This window comes from Brachyhypopomus gauderio, chromosome 8, assembly GCF_052324685.1.
Source record: "Brachyhypopomus gauderio isolate BG-103 chromosome 8, BGAUD_0.2, whole genome shotgun sequence".
NCBI lineage: Eukaryota > Metazoa > Chordata > Actinopteri > Gymnotiformes > Hypopomidae > Brachyhypopomus > Brachyhypopomus gauderio.
The window spans coordinates 10,477,090-10,500,238 of NC_135218.1; the positions used below are offsets into that span (position 1 = coordinate 10,477,090).

At 43.3% G+C, this 23,149-nt stretch overlaps 1 protein-coding gene and 3 non-coding genes across 4 annotated transcripts in view; 3 read left to right on the plus strand and 1 right to left on the minus strand.

Moving 5' to 3' along the window:
• Nucleotides 1-349: 349 nt before the first annotated feature.
• The window catches only part of vstm2lb (V-set and transmembrane domain containing 2 like b), a 33,769-nt gene continuing 10,969 nt past the window's right edge, over nt 350-23,149 (minus strand). The window contains exons 2-4 of the mRNA XM_077014328.1: nt 3,134-3,303; nt 2,574-2,618; nt 350-1,620 (exon numbers count right to left, since the gene is read on the minus strand). Coding sequence (XP_076870443.1) covers nt 1,027-1,620; nt 2,574-2,618; nt 3,134-3,303 — 809 coding nt within the window. The 3' untranslated portion in view covers nt 350-1,026. The remainder of the gene's footprint in view (nt 1,621-2,573; nt 2,619-3,133; nt 3,304-23,149) is intronic.
• Nucleotides 10,146-10,217, plus strand: trnap-cgg (transfer RNA proline (anticodon CGG)). The gene has a single exon. It is a non-coding gene; the product is annotated as a tRNA-Pro (tRNA).
• On the plus strand, nt 10,823-10,894 carry trnap-ugg (transfer RNA proline (anticodon UGG)). Its single transcript has one exon. It is a non-coding gene; the product is annotated as a tRNA-Pro (tRNA).
• Nucleotides 11,492-11,563, plus strand: trnap-cgg (transfer RNA proline (anticodon CGG)). Its single transcript has one exon. It is a non-coding gene; the product is annotated as a tRNA-Pro (tRNA).

Genomic DNA, 23,149 nt, shown 5'->3' on the forward strand with positions numbered 1-23,149 from the left:
TGAGAATTCATTTATTAACAAGCTCATACTCTTCAAATTCAGTGACTAATACAGTCCATCCTTACACTTATTAAATGTGTTAGCAGTTTGGGATGATGATGGTCTGGTTGCATTTTTTTATTTGTCCTGAAGGAGGCACCAGTGCACCAGGTTCAGTGTGTTAGGAACAGAGTTCAAGTAAGCTGACAAATGCACTTAGCATACACGTGCTCACTTTCTTCATTATTAATGATTTCCAATTCAAATTTAAGACCAAGTACTTGTCAAAGCCCGAATTAACAGACAGAATAATGGTGATATTGAACATATAAAATGATAAAAAGAAAAACACAATTCCTTGTAAGTTAACATGATTTATTTAATAATACAAGGGGTATTTCTTCCTTCTACAACAACACACAAAACGTATTTAGAAATGTATAGAATTTATACATTAATTGAAAACATCAAAGCAGAACAGAGTAAAAGAGAGGCACGCATGTTTTTACTCACAAAATGAAAGCGGAAAACATCAAAAACTGCCATACTGCAGTTCTGTTCGTTGAACCTTTGGTGAATGCAAAATCTAATTTGGAAATTGGGTTGATTTGTTGCAAAAAATGTACTGTACATAGTACACACATCATCTTAACCACACATAGGTGCACGAGCGTCCGCACGCACACACGCACACACAAAACATTCAAAACATCCAAATGGTGATGGTACAGCAAAAAGATGTCCATTACCCAGTCTGTCCAAATCAGCTAAGAAAAATAAATAAATAAATAAATAACAGGTATGTTCAAAAATGCAATGAGGACCAAAAGCATGGCGGCATAAACAGAGAGATCCTGTAGTAACATGTAGCACACACAGCTCAAGTCTGTCCACTTCTTGAGATCATAAACATTCTTATGAAGATGCCTTCACATGCAGTCCTTTTGCTCCCTCTCTCGGACCCATCCTCCTCTTCTGTCCTTCCTTCTTCTGACTCTACCCATTCACAAAAGTCTTACTGTTTTCTTCAGTCACTCCCTCTTGACTCTAGAGCACGCAGCCATCAGTTGAGCAATCATTGGCATTCTCTGTATCATGTCCCTTGCTGCCCCGAGCCTCTGATTGGTGGCTTTTTGCCTGACCCTTTTTCCATGCCTGTGTCTGTTTGTTGACCTGAAGGTAGTCCTCCTCATGGAGATTCTGAGGGGTTCTTTGATAATGTTCTCCATGGTGGACAGCAGAAGGAGCCTTCTCCCCTTCATCACCCCGGCCGCTATGTCGACCCCTGTGATGATCCTTCTGATGTTGCCTGTAGTCTCCGTGCAGCTCCTGCTGTTCTTTCTCCAGCGTCTCCCCCTCTCTGAGCTCACCGTACCCCTTATGCGAGTGATGGCTCCCATAGTGGAGATCGTGTTCCTGGGTGTGGAGCTGGTAACCTCCAGCTGGTAGGTCCTGGACCTCCTCACTGAGCTTTACACCAGGGGCTGGTGGCTGCACTTGAAGGTAGGCTCGGACTTTGTGGTGCCGGGCCTGATTGTCACTGAAGTCAATGACGCGGCACTCGTACGTGCCTTCGTCGGCGGGCTTGACGCTGGACAAGCGGAGGCGGTGGGAGATGTTGCTGCCAGCCACCTTCACCACCTTCACATAAGCAGAAAACAAGATGTTTTCAAACCATACTTTTCCTAGGCATTTTCTACTTTGACAACTGATGTGTTATGACCATCACTTTAGTTTCAGCCACTTCCTACAGTTCAAGGTACAAGATTCCTCAGATTCAACTCTAGTGTAATAATAGTTATTTTCCAGTTTGTTTGGTCAATCCAATCCAAAGATCTTCTAAGTCTATGCATTTTAGCATAGTAAATGTAAACGTGTATGCTGTTATGTTGCAATTGCAATGTTCATTTTATATTTGTTAATTAAAAGTCAATTAATATAATGCTTTGGGGCTAGTGGTCAATTTTTAATACCAGGCTTTCCAGTAATCCACCATGTGTTACCTTAATGATCTGTTATCAATTAAGAATATTCAGCTAATCTCCCGCATTTGCAATATTGTTATTTATTATGTTTTCATGGCAAAGTGAATTGCATTAACACTGACATCGAACTTAAATGGATTCCGAGACTGGAAACCGAATTGGTTCAGGTCTCATAGTCAAGCTTGCTCAACAATGCCATCAGCTAGGCCGGACGATGACTCGGACACTTTCCACGACCTCTGCGGCAGCTCTTCAAACGGACCCGTGCGACACCGCCAAGCGGTCGTGCATGTTTGGAGGGGAAGACTAACGGCGTGGACTGCAGGGGGCTGAGTGCGGCCCCCGCGTGTACTGCTCAGCTCTGCACCTTAGAAACATCACTTAAAGCCGCATGAGCTACACAGGGACCGCGTGAGCAAGCTGTGACAGACGGAGCTCTACATCGCCCTGCCCATTGTGACGGGACATTCCGGAACATCGGTTGGAACGACTGCTTTCTTTATATTGTCTCTTCTCACACTAGTCGACCAACGAACAGATCAGTCAGCATGGCCAATGGCAATCGTCTACTGTACGCATTCCCAAAAGAGCAAATTATTCTGAACTCACGCTTATTTTAGTAGCATCCCTGGGCACGTCTTCATTGGACACAACCTAAACAGCGGAGATGGAGAAAGATGAAGAAGGATTTGCTGAATGTTAGAATGAGGAGAAGATGCTAAATAAAACACATCAGGGAAACAACTACCAACAAGTTAGTTAGTTAGTCTGAAGCCATTTCCTCTCTCCTGCCGGGGCTAATTGTGTGGTGTTGTCTCAGCACGACTCCGGCTGGTCGCTGTTCAAATGTTCTGGGGAAATCAGCCAGCCTAGATGATACTGTATTCTGGGCATTAATCAGGAATTGTGGGGTGGAGCCCCTGCCAGCTGTCTCAGGTTATTATTCATTCACACGGTGTGGGAGAGCATGGAAGTGTAGTTTTATTTTGTGTTGTAGTGTCAGCTCTTGTCCCTAATAAAACACTGCAGTTTCACTGCAGAAAAAAAAGATGATAATTTTTTCACATCAATGCTCTCGTAATGGATTAAAACCAAATGATAAATGGAACACAAAAGTTGCACAGTGTGAAAGCCAGAACCACAGTAGTATAAATGTGACATATACTCACCTGGTTAGTTGTCCATGCAGGTTTCTCGGCCCATTCCCTGTGGTGGCGAAGATACCACCACTGGATCTCCAGGGAGACCGAGGTGGATCCGGCCCCTCTGAAAGAGCAGGCCATTTCCACATCCTGACCACTCTGAGTGACAATGTCATGAGGAACCTCCGTGAAAAGAGCTGAGAGAGAAAGATTGAAAATTAGAGAAGATTTAAACTCAACTTAATCCTTAACCTACCTCCCAAAACGCTTAAACATGCAAGCAGATGTTGATGTTGACATCACAGACTGTTTTCTATCAAGGATATAAAGAGGCTGTCATCTAAATACCTTGGGACATTTCAAAGTCATGGTTTATTAATAAACATAAATGACCACAGAGTGGTCACGAAGGTCAGAGAGAGGTCACGATGAAGGCTGCTCCCTAGTGCACCAAGTGTCATGTCCCTGGCTTATGGCCATAATGACTCATTCTGGGTTCTAGCCTGTATCCAAATTACCTGGTCACTAACCAGGAATTTCCCATCTGTCCTGACATACTATCATTGCTGGCTTTCTTCTCTTGTCATTAGGATATCTGTTTACACTTGCTGACTTGACTGTGTAGGTTGGTGCTAATCTGTTTACTGTATATATTAATCTCCATAGGGAAACACATTTTTGCTATGATCCTGGCACTGCCTACAGAAGTGTACAGAAGTGAGTTCAAGCCTACTCAAAGCTGCCTGCAGTGCTCCGTTACAAAATCAGTCACGCACACATCTCTTCACCTCCCTCATGTCTCTCACACTCCTGCCCAAACCTGCTTACTGAGGCACCGCCCCCTCACTCCTCTAATCATACAAGATCTCAGCCGGCATCTCAGACAAAAATCACAACGCTTTCTTTTTTAGTGAGAGCATTACAACCCTGTTAATCCTGAAATCAACTGTCCCTGTGACAGTCACCCCCAGGATGTTCAGGATGAGGTCAAGGGTCATAGGTCACTTCCTACGCCTCCCCGAGTACCCACTCACATGACCTTAAGTATGGAGATAATGTGCTCACTGGCACTCTGCGTCTCTCACCACTGATTTTATATGAGCAGCAGTAACAGAGGAAGGACGTACAGAGGAACGTCATTTAGACGGCGAGCCCTCCCGACCACAGAGACGACTGCTTGAGGAGGCTGAGCAGGCGTCTCTGTGGGGTTTGATCTTTAGACATATTGGTAGCGGAGCAAAAACTCAAATCTCCTCAGTTTGTACACTTGCTCTTCCACTCTTATGATAAACCAAGCCCGGTAAAGACACACCTGAGGTACGTTCCACCACTTCCTTTCATTTCTGTTAGAAAAACATCCTCACTGTGAATGTCTAAGTGAAACATGACAAATGCTGAATGGAAATATTGATACAATACTGTATCTACACATCACCGTCTTCGTCTTGAAGGGCTTTCGTGGTCTAATTACAAACACCTTGAGTCCTGAACCATCATTATCTCCATAGTGATTACAACAGAACAGTGGCAAAATTAATGAGTTTTTTTGGTCAAAACAGCACTTGGAAATTGAGCTCTATAGAAAACAAATTGATTGTAAACAACATTAGGAGATAATTAAACACACCAGTTCCACGACAAACAACATAACGAGTTACTTGTACAGAGGTGTGTGTGTGTGTGTGTGTACATGAACAAGAGAAACCCTTTAATGCACTGTGGATTGTCAAGCATAGGGGTAATTGAACCACTATAGAGAGGTTGGCATAGAAGGTGAACACCGTGGGTACCTCTGCAGTCACTGGGAATGAAATGGCATGCATGTTACATCCATATTGTGGAAGATGCTGGGTGCTTAAATGAAAATGATGAAGGTCTGGACATTAACCATTAATTAATATTAAAATACTATGTATTAAAATCACACTAATATTTAAAAAATAATAAAATTAGCTTATTGAATCATATTAAGCGTGTGTGACCTCTCATGTTAAATAATGAACAGACACCATGAAGTGGGAATTCATAGTCAGTTGGTGTATGAAAGAGACTGGTGCCAGACTGTACTTCAAAGCACATACCATAGTGTAATATGAAATATTTTTGCTTTTTGATTTGAACTGTTAGCATGAACCGGACGGGCTCTAACTGCTTTATTTTTGTGTTTCCAGAAGAACTAAAGATTTTATATAAGCTACTGTATAATGTATGTAGTCAGCAGGAAACAGCTACTTCTAAAATACAAACATATGGCCACATGTTTTTAAAGCTGTTGCGAGTAAGTTTAAGGAGCGGTTTCTTTTCAGCTTAGATCAGTGCAAACACGCATGCGCACATGACAGATTCAAGCAGGTGTTTGTAGCCTGAAGGGAATCGAGCGTTACCCAAAGGAGTTGGTTGGATAGACCGAACTATCCTCTATGGATCACAAAGGAGCCAGGCATGAATTCTGTTACACTCTCGTTCCAGACGAAGCCAATTTACACCCAGATGTATCTTTTCTCCACCCCCGAGCATGAATTAATTTCTTCAGAACTCAACACCACAGCTTTTCCAAAGGAGCATGCATGATTCATGACACAGGCGCTGCTTGCAGACAGATTTATTCTCATATGCAAAATGATGAACACTTCAAACTCTGAGCATCATAGGACGCCAGTTTCAATAAGCTGGAGAGAGAGCCAGCGGACGACACCCGTGTTGTATGCAAGGCCTTCAGTTAAAAGCCATCCAAACAATGGCACTCGTATCACAGAGATCAAAGGGAAGCTCGTCCCATCGGAGAGCAGACATGGGGGGGGGGGGGCAGGAAGGTATCTGTCAAATTAGAGTGCAAGGAGACCACAATGGGGAGACCTAACATACAAATTTGGCTGGGGATAAATACTGTTCTCGGTCACAAAGCTTAATAGCATAACAAGTATTATAAACCATGCTTTGGTGTATATAAAAAATTAATTTAAAAAAACCCCCAGACTGTCCGAAGAAAGATTTTTTTATACATTGTTGCAGTAATATTTTTACTTTAACTTATTTGTTTTTAATGTGTTCATGCATAATGGAGGTTTTTGATAATGTGGACAAAACAGCAAAAAAAAGTTCTCTCTTTTTAAAAGGTTGCCCTCTTCACCCACAAGACACATTTGGCTATGTCCAGACAGGCATCTTGGTACATACACATGTATGATGTCCACTTCAGCTGGTGCCATCATGACAAAAGCGCAGTGTTGAGCACAGAAACATATATCCAGGCATGCAAGAGCATGCTAAGAGCTGGCACCACCTAATTATTTATTAAGACCAAAGTGGCTTTTATTTTGACATGTAAAACAAATGGCCATATAATGACATTGCTGACATTTGCTCTATATTCCTGCTATTCAAAAGCATTGAAGTAACATGCCTCTTCTATTCAAACCTCTTCCACTTCGAAGAGGAGATTCATGTTCCTCTCCATCTCCCACCTTCTCAAGGTCCACTTCATCAGGGTCGTTCTCTGTGGCTATGCCCTCACCAACTGCGCCTCACCATTTACCCTCAAGGAAACCCCTGACGCCATCTTAATTACTGTATTAACTGTGTTAGAGGATCTAGAAGGGAGAGTGAATGGCACAAGTGTTCAACAAAGCAGCGGAAAGAACTGTGACGTAATAGTTTCGTTTTCTGCAGCAAAAACTACGGTGGACAAAGTTGTTTAGAAGTGCAAAGCCAAATGTAGCACTATATGCACACTCAAATTGGAATTTATGCAGAAACTTGCATTAGTTAACTTACATTGCTGCTACAATGATGTTCGTTACTGTCATCTTGTTGGCAATTTTCAGTGGTGCGAGTTGGAGAGGGCATGTTAAAAGGACTACTGAAGTTTTGTCTTCTACTTTGTCTTGCTCTAATATAATTTCTTCCGTTCCACATCACAGAAAACACAAGGGAGAAAAATGTGCTCATCAAATATACTGCAGTTAAAATTGCAAAAACGTACAATGACAATGGCCATAGGCATGAAATAAATACATTAATGTTGCATGCAGCTAACTACAGCGCAGCTAAAGTTGAATAAGTTATTCTAATGGATTGTGCTCATATTCATGCTGGTATAATAACCATGATGATGATGTTAATGGTTTAGTTAAAGGGTGGTTAGATGATTTCCTCTTTTTTCTTACCAATTTAAATAAATGTATAATATGCATAACATGATTAACATAATAAGAACACGATCCGAATTATTAAAAAAATACCTTGGTTTAAAAGAACAATGTGTTCCAGGATGGGATCGTGTTGTATTTATACTGACCTCCCGTCAGCCACTTTGAGACACTCAACACCCCTGCATTCAACCCCCATCTTCATCTCCCCTGGACACTGCACCATCCCATAAGCACCACATCACCAGATTCTCATACAAAACACCCTAAACTACCAACAGAATTAGCAATGTTCCTCCTGTGTACCATTCTGTGCATGTGAACTGTATGAGCAGAGTGACTCTACTTGATTTGTTATGTAAAGTGTTGTTTTGGGCAAACCACTTCCAGAGAAAGATAGTCAGTAACATAATGCTGGTCAACATCAAATTCCCTTGCAGTGGACAATGCTTACTAAAATAGGTAGTAACTTAAACTCATGGGATCACTGCAAAGAAATGATCGATGCAGGGAGAGTGAACATTTTGGACTGTTCTCACAGCAGAAAGTCACATGTCTAAGTGTTTGCATGTTCATAATTTCACTTTCAAGACGCTAGTGAATAGCTGCAAAATTCCACCCCGATTTTGGTACCTGCTCTGGCCAAAAGCCGCCGCTTTACCAAATTAGTATTCAGTAGAAATAATTTGTACAATACCTACAATAACCCTAACTCTTTGAAAAAAATGAAACGGCAAGTCAATCATTTGCCTTTATTCCAAGTCACAAACCTAAGGAAGCAACCCCATAAATGTACAGGGCGGGGCTTTCCACTTAATTTGCATAATGTTTCATTAATCTTAAAACGACAGCAGAGACGTGTTCTGTTTTCAGATGCAAAATGGCAAAAAAGAGAAAGCGAGTGTCTTAAATGTATTTCCAAAGGAACTGAAGATCAGGGGAAATGGGTGCAGTTTATTTAGAAAAATTGCACTGTCCCAAACTTAAATATATATTAAATAAATATGAGCGTTGCAGGGTGTGCTTAACTAATTAAAGTGCAAAAGTACTGATTGCAAAACATGCATGCAGTATACTGTATAGAGAGTATATTAGATATGAATTAGATGCCCTTCACCAGGTACTTTCTGTGCTGCCCAAAGCGTCTCTTCCTAATGGCCCGACCAGATGCTAAGAAGGTAGCTAACTTGTTGGAACTCGCGATCAGGACCGAGGTTGACTAACATTAACACATTATTAGGTATTGGATAACATAGCAAAGATGAAATCGTATGTGTACCAGCTATGTTTCTAATGTTGTATAAAGAAATATGTCAAATTCTTTGCTGATACAAACATGTGATACATTCTGACTAGGGGTGGGCATAGATCATTTTAAAAAATCTAGATTAATCTCACTGAAATCTTAAAATTAATCTAGATTAATCTGGACAAAAATGGCTCATTCAGAATATGCGTGCTACCCAAGTAATGACTAAAAGTCAGTCTTTGAGAAAGGGTTTCTTAATACAGAGGGTGCATTAGACCAGGGGCTCATCTCCTGTTTCCTAAATGCATCAATAACTGCTTGAGAAAACTGTTCTACTTTGATACTTGAAGAAAAAAACATGCTCAATAAAATGTACTCGCGTTCAACGGTTTATTCAGTTAAACGTGAAAATAGTACTGTATGCCTACATACTTTAAGAGTTAATATTCAGTCAAACATGAATTTGTAAGCCTACATACTGTACATTAAAAGGGGTTGATAACATGTTTATTCAGCTAAACATGAGATTTGAAATGTAAGCCAACATTTAGTACAAGGGCTCGATAACCTGCTGCATCAGTGCTTGACCCAGCGTCATCAGCATTAGCAAACGGGTGCTTTGCGTTTAAATGGTACTTCAGACTGGTAGAACTCCCACAATAGACTAATTCCACGTTGCATAAGGTGCAAACAACTTTAGTCTTGTCAATGTCTCCATTAGGAAGCTCCTTAAAAATGAATTTTCCATGAAGCAAAACTCGCTCTCGCCCCCTACTGTGCAATTTGGTTAGGAATACACCTGAGCTAAACTATCTAGGTGAAAGTCATTGTAACGCGTTACTCCGCCCCCCCTCATTTACTTGCGTTTATTCGTCGGTTTTAGTGTTTTGCACCGCCTAGTTCCAGCCCTTGGTATTATGGGTCTCACCTGTACCTCATTGTTGTTTAAATAAGTGGGTATTTAAATCCTTAGTTAGGACACGGTCTTTGGCGATCGTTGTTTCATGCCCTCCACGTTTCCAGGTTGTCCAGTCCAGTTCAGTGCCGTCTGTCAGTGCTCTAGATTTTAGTCGATTCACTTTAGTCTTCGTTTCAGTCTTTATCTGTCTGTTCTGTCTCTGGTTATTTCAAGTTATGTTGTTATGGTTATCGTGTGTCTGTCTCCTTCGGGGTTGGCCGTTGCCTTTGGGGAAACGTTGTCCTTCTAGTTCGCAACCCTGTTAGGTTTGGCCGTTGTCCGTGTTTGTTCCTTTGATTTCCCTGTCTGTCAATGTTTTTATATTAAGGTTCATGTCCGCGTGTGTTCTAATTTTGAATTACGTGGTTAAAGTCCTATGTAGCTGAATACTTAAGCCAGTGTCCACAGAGCATAGATCTAGCACATCTGGCTCTTACATTAGCATGACAAGCCGGGACTGTATTTTCCCTAGCACGTGTGGTACATTACGTTTTCAAGTACAGTCTCCAGGAGTTGAATTGTGTTACTGTCTTTTCAGCCCAAATGCCAACTGATTTGTGCATAAAAGCGTGATACATAGATGTGTGTAGTCAAGACTGAGAATGTGCACTAGGCAAAAGAGCCAAAAAAGCCTAAATAAACGCCTCAAAAGGCCAAAATAAGAAATCAAATCTTGAACTAGTAGGCTCGTTGGTCTAGTCGTATGATTCTTGCTTCGGGTGTGAGAGGTCCCGGGTTCAAATCCCGGACGAGCCCTTTATATGTTATTTGACTAAAATTATGTACAGTGCTCTTCTTTACTGCATTGTTGTGACATCTGCTTCTAAGACATGTCAACGTTTAAACAGACCTTTTCTGAATGGCAAAGCAGCTTGTTGGACTACATCTTCAGTTATTCTGTTATTGTTTAGAAGCGAGAGATCCCTGGCCCTTTTTTGGGTTAAATTGCCAGCCAAGCCTACATTGACAACAAAAATGTGGATGCTCTGGTAGCTATTACACTAGCGATACCTTTCACTAAGTGAATCGCAACTGCAGACGAGTGAGGGTGAATAAATAATTTGCTGTTAAGTTAGTGTCCACAGAGCATAGATCTAGCACATCTGGCTCTTACATTAGCATGACAAGCCGGGACTGTATTTTCCCTAGCACGTGTGGTATATTACGTTTTCAAGTACAGTCTCCAGGAGTTGAATTGTGTTACTGTCTTTTCAGCCCAAATACCAACTGATTTGTGCATAAGGGCTTGATACATTCATGTGTGTAATCAAGACTGAGACTGTGCACTAGGCAAAAGAGCCAAAAAAGCCAAAATAAACGCCTCAAAAGGCCAAAATAAGAAAGCAAATCTTGAACTAGTAGGCTCGTTGGTCTAGGCGTATGATTCTCGCTTTGGGTGCGAGAGGTCCCGGGTTCAAATCCCGGACGAGCCCTTTATATGTTATTTGACTAAAACTATGTACAGTGCTCTACTTTACTGCATTGTTGTGACATCTGCATCTAAGACATGTCAACATTAAAATACACCATTTCTGAATGGCAAAGCAACTTTTTGGACTACAGCTTCGGTTATTGTTTAGAAGCAAGAGATCCCTGGCCCTTTTTTGGGTTAAATTGCCAGCCAAGCCTACATTGACAACAAAAATGTGGATGCTCTGGTAGCTATTACACTAGCGATACCTTTCACTAAGTGAATCGCAACTGCAGACGAGTGAGGGTGAATAAATAATTTGCTGTTAAGCCAGTGTCCACAGAGCATAGATCTAGCACATCTGGCTCTTACATTAGCATGACAAGCCGGGACTGTATTTTCCCTAGCACGTGTGGTACATTACGTTTTCAAGTACAGTCTCCAGGAGTTGAATTGTGTTACTGTCTTTTCAGCCCAAATGCCAACTGATTTGTGCATAAAAGCGTGATACATAGATGTGTGTAGTCAAGACTGAGAATGTGCACTAGGCAAAAGAGCCAAAAAAGCCTAAATAAACGCCTCAAAAGGCCAAAATAAGAAATCAAATCTTGAACTAGTAGGCTCGTTGGTCTAGTCGTATGATTCTTGCTTCGGGTGTGAGAGGTCCCGGGTTCAAATCCCGGATGAGCCCTTTATATGTTATTTGACTAAAACTATGTACAGTGCTCTACTTTACTGCATTGTTGTGACATCTGCATCTAAGACATGTCAACATTAAAATAGACCATTTCTGAATGGCAAAGCAACTTTTTGGACTACAGCTTCGGTTATTGTTTAGAAGCAAGAGATCCCTGGCCCTTTTTTGGGTTAAATTGCCAGCCAAGCCTACATTGACAACAAAAATGTGGATGCTCTGGTAGCTATTACACTAGCGATACCTTTCACCAAGTGAATCGCAACTGCAGACGAGTGAGGGTGAATAAATAATTTGCTGTTAAAGTTTCGTTTGTCTTTTCTAAATCTAGGTATTTACTCCCTTTCACACGCGAATTATCAAAGACTACTGACCTGGTTGTTTCTAATGTCTTGCTGATCTGATCACCGTTTAAAGAGTTGTTACCGCCCATAATGTTATGTGGTTTATTTAAATGCCTCGGTGATCTAGTTGTCATGTAAAGAGTGTTACTGCCCAGGTTGCATGTGTTATGTACTGTCGGTGATCTGGTCGTCATGTAAAGAGTGTTACTGGCCATGTTACATGTATTATGTACTGCCTCGTTCATCAAGTCACCATGTTAAGAGATGTCATTGTTCTGTCTTAATATTGTTATATCGAGGTATTACAGTAAGGTGATGTAATCCCAGTGTTTCGTGGTCTGTCCAGAATGCCTCGTCGGTCTCGTCACCGTGTCGGGAGTTTGTTAATTGGTCATCTGTCTTTGGATTCTAAATTAAATATACAGTCTACTGCAGGCGTACTCAACTAAATTTGTCCGCGGTCCAATTTTGGCAGATACCTGTGACCTGAGGTCCGTTGCTGGGGTGGCGAACGTAAATTGTTGAGGAGGGGGGAGGGGGGGGGGGGGTGGCGAACGTCCACCCACCTCGCGCGACCCTGCGCGAACTGTGTGTTTCAGGTTTGAAAAGAGCTGGAATTTAGGGTAAAGTACTTTAAAATGCTTGAAATTGTAACTACTTGGTTTCACAACAAATATCTGTCTGACTGAATAGTTCTCTTGTATTAGGTTAACAAATACGAGCCTCTTGTAATTCCAGGACGAAACATGAGAGAACGTGAAGACGTGAAGATTGGGCGTTTTTAAAATAAACAACCATTAAATAATGAGATAAAAAGCGAATTATTTCGAGTATATGTATAAATATTTAACTTAATTATGTTTAACATGCTGGGAAATATTGAAATGGACCTTGAAAGTGACGTACAAGTGCTTGAATTCCACCTTATAAAGGTGTATGAACCCTGAAAACGTGACTTTGTTCATTGTGCTGAAGCGCGGCGCGCGCGAAGTTACAAAATTCGAGAGGTGCACGACCTTGCGAGGCACTCGCGCACACGCGGAGCCACAGCGATTACGTCATTTTCGCCGCGCGGACCCTCGCGCCGCTCGCGAAGCGTCAACCAGGCGTTATTATTTTAAGTTGTTGAGGGGGGTGGCGAACGTAAGTTGTTGAGCGGGGGTGGCAAACGTAACACTCGTGACGGAGTGTTTTGTCAATAGCCCTGAAATAAATGCTCCGGTTTTGTTTTGGTCCGTATCCAGTTAATCAGGAATGAGATTGGGTCCGGACAGGACTGCGTTCGGGTCCGGATCCGGACCGCGGTCCGCCAGTTGAGTACCCCTGGTCTACTGCAAATGCAACCCTGGTCTCTACGCGTTTGTGTCCTACTTTACCCAAGTCCGCAACAGAATCGTTACAGAACGATCGCCCTACAAATGGACACAGCGAGAGACCCAATACTGATTTGACAGACATTCCAGTAATAAGTGCGCCCAGGCCCGTTGACAGTCTTGCTGGGGCCCGGGACAAGAAAGCTTCATGTCCCCCCCCCCGATAACGTCATTTGAATTTCCTCTGTAGTATATAATATAGCCACACATCAAAGCTGTTTCTGACAGCTTACTGGTTTATACTTGACGCGTCGCGGCGAAAATTACGTAATCGCAATGGCACCGCCACCGGGCCTCACGCGCTGTCGATTCGCGAGGTCGTGCACCTCTCGAATTTTTTAACTTCGCGCGCGCCGCGCTTCAGCGCAATGAACAAAGTCACAGGGTTCATACACCTTTACAAGGTGGAATTAAAGCACTTGTACGTCACTTTAAAGGTCCATTTCAATATTTCCCAGCACGTTAAACTTACAAGATTTTGCTCGTACAAGAGGCTCGTATTTGTTAACGTAATACAGGAACTGTTCAGTCAGACAGCTATTTGTTGTGAAACGAAGTAGTTACAATTTCAAGCATTTTCAAGTACTTTAGCATAAATTTCAGCATTATTCAAACCTGGAACACAATGCAACATTAAAATTCGTCAGGTAAATGTTTTTCCTTTCTTTTCTGCGCTCCAGATTTCTGTATTTACTTTACTTTAACAATCCACCACTGTATTTCCCGCTGTTGGGCGGGTACCAGCCGGCTACAGTCGGTGCTGGATCAAACCATTTTTCAGTGTGAGGCGGGGGTGTATGCACTTAATGGATATATGCAGATAGGTAAGAAAAAAACATATATTTTAGCCATTTAGCTTATTTTGAGTAAAGAAAGTTATAGTAATGAAAGATTTCAAGATTATTTAAAATTATAGACTTTAAATAAAAATAAATTGCTGGGCTCTTTGATGGGCCCCCCTGGCGCTGGGGCCCGGGACAACAGACCCGGTTGTCCCCCCCCTGTCGACGGGGCTGAGTGCGCCATGCCTATTGCTCTCTCGGCGTGACCCCCCTAAGATATATAATGGAGAGGGGACGGTTGAGGACTTTGTTTTTCAAAGTAGATTGTTTTTTCAATTTTTGTTATGTTCTCCTCCTCCGGAACATGTTAAAATTCAGTTTTTGTGCCAGTTTCTCACCGGAAAGGCGTTGGTTTGGGCTAAAAAGACACTCAGTACAAAATTGGATGAGAAGGGGACCGGGTTTTCTTTAGAGGACTTTTTTATTTTGATGTTTAAACGTTTTTCTCCATATCCAATGGTAGTGGGGGAGTTCAGGAATAGATCTTTCATGGCCAACACAGATGATCCACTCATTCATGTTAAAAGTTTGATGACATTACGAAGAAAGATAGAGGCAGCTCTTTGGCCTGCTCCCTCAATACCAACCCAGTTCCTCCAGGAGGCTCTGCATACCGAAGCTACTGCTCAGGCCTCCACGCTCCCTGGCGTCCCTCAGGCCTCCACGCTCCCTGGCGTCTCGTTGGCCCCGATGCCTCTGGACATCTCCTTGGCCACCAGGCCACTCCGTAATGTTCCTCTGGACGCGCCTGCTGACGACGCTCTCCCGGCGGCCGCGCCTGCTGACGACGCTCTCCCGGCGGCCGTGCTTACTGATGCCATGTCACTGGCAGCAACGCCCTCTAGTGAGGTCATCATGACTGTTGCATTTCCTAGCGACGCCACCCTGGTTGAAACACTCCCTGGCCCTCCTGCTATCATAGGGCCTCCTATACTTTACCCAAGTCCGCAACAGAATCGTTACAGTCATCATAGTTTGCTTACCCATTTTGACCCAGTTCCCAACCCAACTTTAAGAATAGATTAATGGCGATATTGTTTATATCGTTCGATAAGAGTATCACATCATCGAAGCACGTTAACGCCGATAACGGCCCATCACTATTTCTGACACAAATGATGTAGGTGACCCTGTACATTTAGCTTTAAATTTCTGGTTTGTGGCTCAAACATGTTTGACTGAATTACTCTATTGTGTGGCATATATGAGCCATAGTTGATATACTGTATACTGAAAACAAGCAGTTTCATCTGAGTAACTTCAATCTGCGTCTTGGGTGATTTTATTGTACATATTGATGTGAATGGTGATCCCCACTCAACTGATCTTCTAAACTTGTTAAAGTGCTTTGACCTTACTCAGCATGTTGTCACTGCTACTCATAAGCATGGTCACATTTTAGACCTGGTTTGTTCCACCCCTCAGGTGTCTCTAGTTAACCTGCTTACTACTGACCCTCAGATCTCTGACCACAGTTTAATCTCCTTTGAACTAGCTGCTTCAGCTCAACTCAATAGAGGTCATCTATCACGCAAAATATCCTTCAGGAGTATTAGGAATGTCTGTCCCTCTCACCTCATGAATACCATTGACTCTGTGCCTGTCCCACCAGCACCAGCCTCTGTTGAAGCCCTTACTAACCACTCTACCAATATGGCTATGTCCACCCTGGATCTTCATGCGCCGCTGCGTTCTCGTCAAGTCACCTTTCTCCACTCGGCCCCCTGGTACACCCCTGAGCTGAGGTTAATGAAAGCTAAAGGACGACAACTTGAACGCCTCAGCAAAAAGTCTGGACTAACAGTTCATCTAGATGCTTACAACGACCATCTCCTTGTTTACAAAGCTGCCCTCAATAACGCTAAATCAGCTTATAACTCCACCAACATCAGAGACTGTCATGGCAATCCCAAAGCACCATTTTCCACAGTTAACAAGCTTTTAAGGCCTGCTAATAACTTTGCCCTCACTCCATCATCAATGCTGTGTAGCAAATTCATGACATTTTTTGAAGAGAAAATTAGGAACATTCATGCTGGCATAGCCCTCACAAACTCCTCTTCTGACCCTGTTCAACAAAGTCCTCTAGTCAGCTGTTGCTTTTCAACTTTCACTCCAGTGGATACCACCACAGTAGCGATATACATCAAGTCCGCAAAACCAACCTCCTGTGTTTTGGATCCTCTGCCTACATGCCTGGTTAAAGATTGTCTACCCTCACTCTGTCCTCTCTTCACCAGGACTATTAACGCTTCCCTCGCCTCTGGCATTGTTCCCCCCTCACTGAAGTCGGCTGCCATCACCCCTATCCTTAAGAAACCTGGTTTGGCTCCCGAGGACCTCGGTAATTACCGTTCCATATCCAACCTCCCTTTTCTCAGTAAGCTGCTTGAGCGTGTGGTTGCCACTCAATTAAAGGACTATTTATCATCTAATAATCTATTTGAGCAGTTCCAGTCTGGATTCAGGAGTAACCACAGCACTGAAACTGCTTTAGTCCGAATGATGAACGATCTTCTATTAGCAGCCGATTCTGGACTAGTTAACATCTTGGTTCTTCTTGACCTCACCGCAGCATTCGACACAGTTTGCCACTCTACACTGTTGACCCGGCTGAAAGTCTGGACTGGACTATCTGATACGGTGCTATCATGGTTTAAGTCGTACCTCTCTGACCGCCAGCAGTTTGTTTCTCTCAGCGGCTTTAGATCCACCTGCTCTGCTGTTACGTCTGGTGTACCTCAAGGCTCGATCCTTGGCCCACTTCTTTTTATAATCTACCTCCTCCCCCTTGGTAATATCATTCGACAGCATGGCCTCCAGTTCCACTGCTATGCTGACGACACCCAAATCTATGTCTGTTCCAAGCCCTCGGATCTTCAACCTCCTGGATCCTTGCTCAGCTGTCTCCATGATGTCAATTCCTGGATGGCAAAGAACTTTCTCAATCTAAATAATAGCAAGTCTGATGCCATTCTCATTGCCTCCTCACCCACTCTTCGGAAACTTGTTCAACCATCCATCTCAATTCTTGGATTCGTTACATCCACATCACCTACTGTCCATAATCTGGGTGTTATCTTGGACTCAGCTCTCACATTGGAAGCCCATATCAATGAAACTGCTTTCTTCCATCTAAGAAACATCGCTAAACTCCGCCCTTCACTTACTGACTCTGCGGCTGAAACTCTTGTTCATGCTTTTGTTAAGAGTCGTCTGGACTACTGCAATGCTCTGTTGGCTGGACTGCCGGCCAGTAAAATCAAGAAGCTCCAGCATGTGCAGAATTCTGCTGCCAGGGTCCTGACATGGTCTAAATCATCTGAGCACATCATCCCAAAACTGATATCGCTTCATTGGCTTCCCATTCAATACCGCATTCAGTACAAGACATTACTCTTGGTCTTCCGTTCACTACAGAACCTGGCCCCCCCTTACCTGTCATTGCTAGTTTCACGCTACTGTGCTGCACGTTCTCTCCGTTCCGCTGATGCTCACCTCTTGGTTGTTCCTCCAGTCCGGCTACAAGGGTTCGGTGAACGAGCCTTCAGCGTTGTTGGCCCAAAGCTTTGGAACTCGCTCCCCATTTCCCTGCATTCCTGCACTTCACTCAAGACTTTGAAATCTGAACTGAAAACACTTCTGTTTCGGACTGCTTTTAATATTTCTTATTTGTTTTATATTATTTACTGCTGTACCAGACCTTTCTCCCATTTTATCTGTACAGTGTCCTTGGGTGTTTATGAAAGGCACTTTAAATAAAATTTATTATTATTATTATTATTATTATTATTATTATTATTATTATTAATTCATCTTTTTGAGGAAGAGGTGCCTTGTAACAAAATGACAGTATATGTATCAAATGTATAAAAATGACAGTGATCAAATGGAATCAAATTAAAAGGCTGTGGAATTACTGTACATTAAAGTAGCAGAGGGCCTCGGTCAGTTCATCAAAGAGGCAGACAGACAGACATGGCCACTCTGAAGGGTGCTCATGAAAACTATAATGAAATGCTGGGATTCATTCATTCATAATGAAATTATGACATTATACGCCCACATGAGCTTCTCTACTGTCTATAAATGTTTCAAAACAAATCTGAGGAAACAGTTAGAAAGTTTGTAGCATGCTTTCTTGAAAAACTACACTGCATAAAATTACTTTAATTAAATACAAACTAATTCATTTCAGTGAACACTATTACAAGGTGTAATGAAACCAGAGACCAGACACTGTTATGCATGAGCTTGGTGTTAAAATAACCTGAAGCTGACCACATACCTTTCATATAACCTGTACTTGAGTCAGCGCATCACAAAAACCTCTGCAGATGTGTCTCCTACTGTGGTGTGTCCTCCACTGTAATGGCTAAATAAATCATCTCTACTTATGTAAGCTCTTCTAAAAACACCCAGACAAAACTTTAATGGCATCATTTCACCACCAATCCATTTCCAGACTAAAGGTCAGGTGGCTTTAATCAGATCACCACTCACTGCTCATATTTTGCTTACGTCAATAGCCTGTTGGAAGTATACGACAAATATCCTGGCTCCAAGCAGGGGTCTGTGTGGAGGTACGTGTGGAGGCAGGGGTCTGTGTGCAGGTACGTGTGGAGGCAGGGGTCTGTGTGCAGGTACGTGTGGAGGCAGGGGTCTGTTTGCAGGTACGTGTGGAGGCAGGGGTCTGTTTGCAGGTACGTGTGGAGGCAGGGGTCTGTGTGGAGGTACGTGTGGAGGCAGGGGTCTGTGTGGAGGTACGTGTGGAGGCAGGGGTCTGTGTGGAGGTACGTGTGGAGGCAGGGGTCTGTGTGGAGGTACGTGTGGAGGCAGGGGTCTGTGTGGAGGTACGGGTCTGTGTGGAGGTACGGGTCTGTGTGGAGGTACGTGTGGAGGCAGGGGTCTGTGTGGAGGCAGGGGTCTGTGTGGAGGTACGGGTCTGTGTGGAGGCACGGGTCTGTGTGGAGGTACGTGTGGAGGCAGGGGTCTGTGTGGAGGCAGGGGTCTGTGTGGAGGCAGGGGTCTGTGTGGAGGCAGGGGTCTGTGTGGAGGCAGGGGTCTGTGTGGAGGCAGGGGTCTGTGTGGAGGTACGGGTCTGTGTGGAGGTACGTGTGGAGGCAGGGGTCTGTGTGGAGGCAGGGGTCTGTGTGGAGGCAGGGGTCTGTGTGGAGGCAGGGGTCTGTGTGGAGGCAGGGGTCTGTGTGGAGGTACGTGTGAAGGTAGGGGTCTGTGTGGAGGTACGTGTGAAGTAGAGGAGGTACGTGTGAAGTAGAGGTGTGCCAAAAAATCGATTCATATCAAAAATCGATTCTCATTTACTACGATTCAGAATCGATTTTAAATGTCCCAAAATCGATTCTAAGGTCGTGGTGAAGTCTCGCGTTACGTAATTACAAAATTACGCGAGACTTTACGCAGTATGTTCTGGGACACACTCATGCGCGGAAAAGGTTCAAAACACATGGAGGAAAGAGATATTTAACCTGTCCGGTCTTCATTTAAGGCAAAAAATATGGGTTCATTTTGGTTTTTACCGAATGCCGGGGAAGACCGAACTGGACACAATGTAGCTCGTGTGCAAGGCTTGTGTAACGCGGTGAGCACGGGAGCGTTAATATAGAGAAGGGTGAGAAATAATATAGAGAAGGATGGACCCAAGTGAAATAATATAGAGAAGGATGGACGCAAGATCAAGACGTTTGACACTCAAATGTATTAGCGAGAGGGAAACGCGTACAGCGACCCAGAACAAACAAACAAAACAACACGGAAGACTTGATGCGCAAGAGAATAGAAACCAAAACCACAAGGGCACAGAGTAAATAGAAACAAAAAACCAATGCGGAAAATACAACGCGTGAAAAATAACACTCAACCGTAGTGAGACGGGAGGAAGAAACAAAACAACAGTAACTAAAAAACAGCGCGGATAAATGCAACGTGAAAACGAAACCAAGGACACCAGCAGAAGTAACTGGCAAAAAACGCTGCAGCAAAATAAAACCCTTCCCAAAAATAAAGGCAAAACGGTTAGGAAGACATACAGGATTGGGAAAACTTGAGATGGGTCAGGAAGCGACGCATGAGATACTCGAATAAGTAAAGAGAAAGCATAACCGAGAGAGGTGGCGAGACCATTAAACAATAAGCAATCACAGAGAAAGCAGAGACTGGCTGAGAACGTACGGTTACGTCGGTTTAGTCTGGGATTGACTCTGGTGCCCCTAGCGACGGCTGGGGAACTGCATCCGAGCCAGCCCTGACAGCTCGCAAAATGAAGCTCAAGAATTTTGGCAACAACAAAAACCATTTTATTTTACCAAAGCACTTAATTTTTGTTAATTAAATGTGAAAGACACTTAATTTTCTGTATTTGTCGTTCTGTCTTGCAAAGCAGACTGTAGTAGATCATGCAGATTTTATAGACTGAAGCAGACATTTTTATAAATCGAAAATCGTTTTGAATCGAAAATCGATTTTTGAATTGAATTGTGGCCCCCAAAATCGGAATCGAATCGTGAGATAGTAAACGATTCCCACCCCTAGTGTGAAGGTAGGGGTCTGTGTGGAGGTACGTGTGAAGGTAGGGGTCTGTGTGGAGGTACGTGCTGCTGCTGTAGTTACCACACAGCTGCTTCATGTTCATGTTCCTGTTTGTCTTTATCCTTCAGGAATGTTCATCCTGGTCATCTTTTCCTTCAGTTGCTAGAACCTGATACACTTCCTAAAAAGCAACCAGGTTCTCAGAGTAAAGCTCAGTCTGACACGCAGAAGGGTACTCAGCAGAACAATCATCACTAGGTAAAAAAAACTCTCTCTCTCTCACACACACACACACACACACACACACACACACACACACACACACACACACACACACACACACACACTTTCTCACCCCCCTTTCTTTCTTCTCTTGTTTGGCTTTATCGATCTGAGGCTTGTCGAATTGCTTTACAGCTCAGCTCTCAGCTCCCCTCCTCTATCCTACTTATGAAACACAGCTGCTTGACAAACAGGGACTATCCCAGGGTGCTTTGTGCCTTTGTCAGACCCTGATAAATTCTTCCAGAATGGTCTGGAAAGGTGTGACACTTAAATTGGCAGCACCACAAATCAGTGCAGTAACCTTGGCCTCTCACTGAATCAACTTGTAAAAAATGGCCCTTCGTTAAGAATGTCCTGTGGACTATGGAACCTCTCAATTTCCCAATTTCAAATATGTTCTTCTATATAGTACATTAGAGCTGAATCTTTATTATATACATAACAAATAAGTCAACATTTTCCCCCACATACTGTACCTACTGTGTATCAAATAAATTTTTCCAATGAGCTGACAATTTAAGCTGCTTTGTAGAATTTTGCTGTATATTCAGGTTGCAATGTTCCTATTAATAGTATGGATTTTTTTGTGATGCACTGCACATTAGCAGAGTATCCATTTAACTGAAGTCTTGAAATATGGTATCTTATGTGTCTACGTGTGGATTTATCCTGCAGAGGTATGAGAATATGCTGCAGGAGAGTGGGGAGTATGCTGCAGGAGTGTGGGGAGTATCCTGCAGGAGTGTGGGGAGTATGCTGCAGGAGTGTGGGGAGTATCGTGCAGGGGTATGAGAGTACAGTCCCTGACATAAGTTCTGTCGCTTATCCATGTTGTGGAAACAAAAGCTTATAACCTGACTTTAAATTCATTGATTGGTTTTAGAAATGACTCATATGAAAGCTGAAACCCTCCCAAATGAGATTTAATTTACGAAAATAAATTTGCTTTACTGCAGAAATATTGATTATTTAATGAACACAGAAAGGTCAGATGTTGGCAGGGGTATGAGAGTATCCTGCAGGGGTATGGGAGTATCCTGCAGGAGTATGATTGTGTACATTTCATGTTGATCATGACAGTATAATGAAAACTGAGATGACTTGGGTTCTCCAGGTTCCCCATTAAAAATTAAAGCGAAAGAGAGACACAAAACAAACATGAATATGTAAACACACATACTCTCCAAAGAATAGTCCTCACGTCAGCACGTCCAGTTCTCTCTCTCCTTCCCCCTCTCAATAAGTATGCCATAACAACAAAAGAAGATACTTCATGTCACCTCATCCAGTAGAAGAAAGTGAGAACTTACAGCCCCACACAATAGACCTGAGTTAATTATAGCTGAACCTGTTGGAGATGCTTGTTGGCAACGCTAGACATTTTCAATAAGGAGGAAAAGAAATTACATAATGAAACTAACGTGTCTTTAAAATACAAAGCCTTAAAGTGAAAAATCAAAGTGTCCATGGTGGTCTTCTCATTTTCATAAGCACTCCTTGTGTGTGTGCGCGCGAGAGAGAGAGAGAGAGAGAGAGAGAGAGAGAGAGAGAGAGAGAGAGAGAGAGAGAGAGAGAGAGAGAGAGAGAGAGAGAGAGAGAGAGAGAGAGAGAGAGAGAGAGAGAGAGAGAGAGAGAGAGAGAGAGAGAGAGAGAGAGAGAGAGAGAGAGAGAGAGAGAGAGAGAGAGAGAGAGAATGACTTCCCCTTTGGGAAATAATCACAGTTAACATGTGAAATCAAGCTGAACTGAAAGCTGCAGAGAGGCTAATGTAATAAGAGCAGAACTCACACAGACCCACTGCACTCACTCAGCAGTGAGTGTCTAACCCCGGGGGTGTGGGAGAGAGTGGATCCAGGAGTGAGTGTCTAACCCCAGGGGTGTGGGAGAGAGTGGATCCAGGAGTGAGAGAGTGGATCCAGGAGTGAGTGTCTAACCCCGGCGGTGTGGGAGAGAGTGGATCCAGGAGTGAGTGTCTAACCCCGGGGGTGTGGGAGAGAGTGGATCCAGGAGTGAGAGAGTGGATCCAGGAGTGAGAGAGTGGATCCAGGAGTGAGAGAGTGGATCCAGGAGTGAGTGTCTAACCCCAGGGGTGTGGGAGAGAGTGGATCCAGGAGTGAGTGTCTAACCCCAGGGGTGTGGGAGAGAGTGGATCCAGGAGTGAGAGAGTGGATCCAGGAGGGAGTGTCTAAC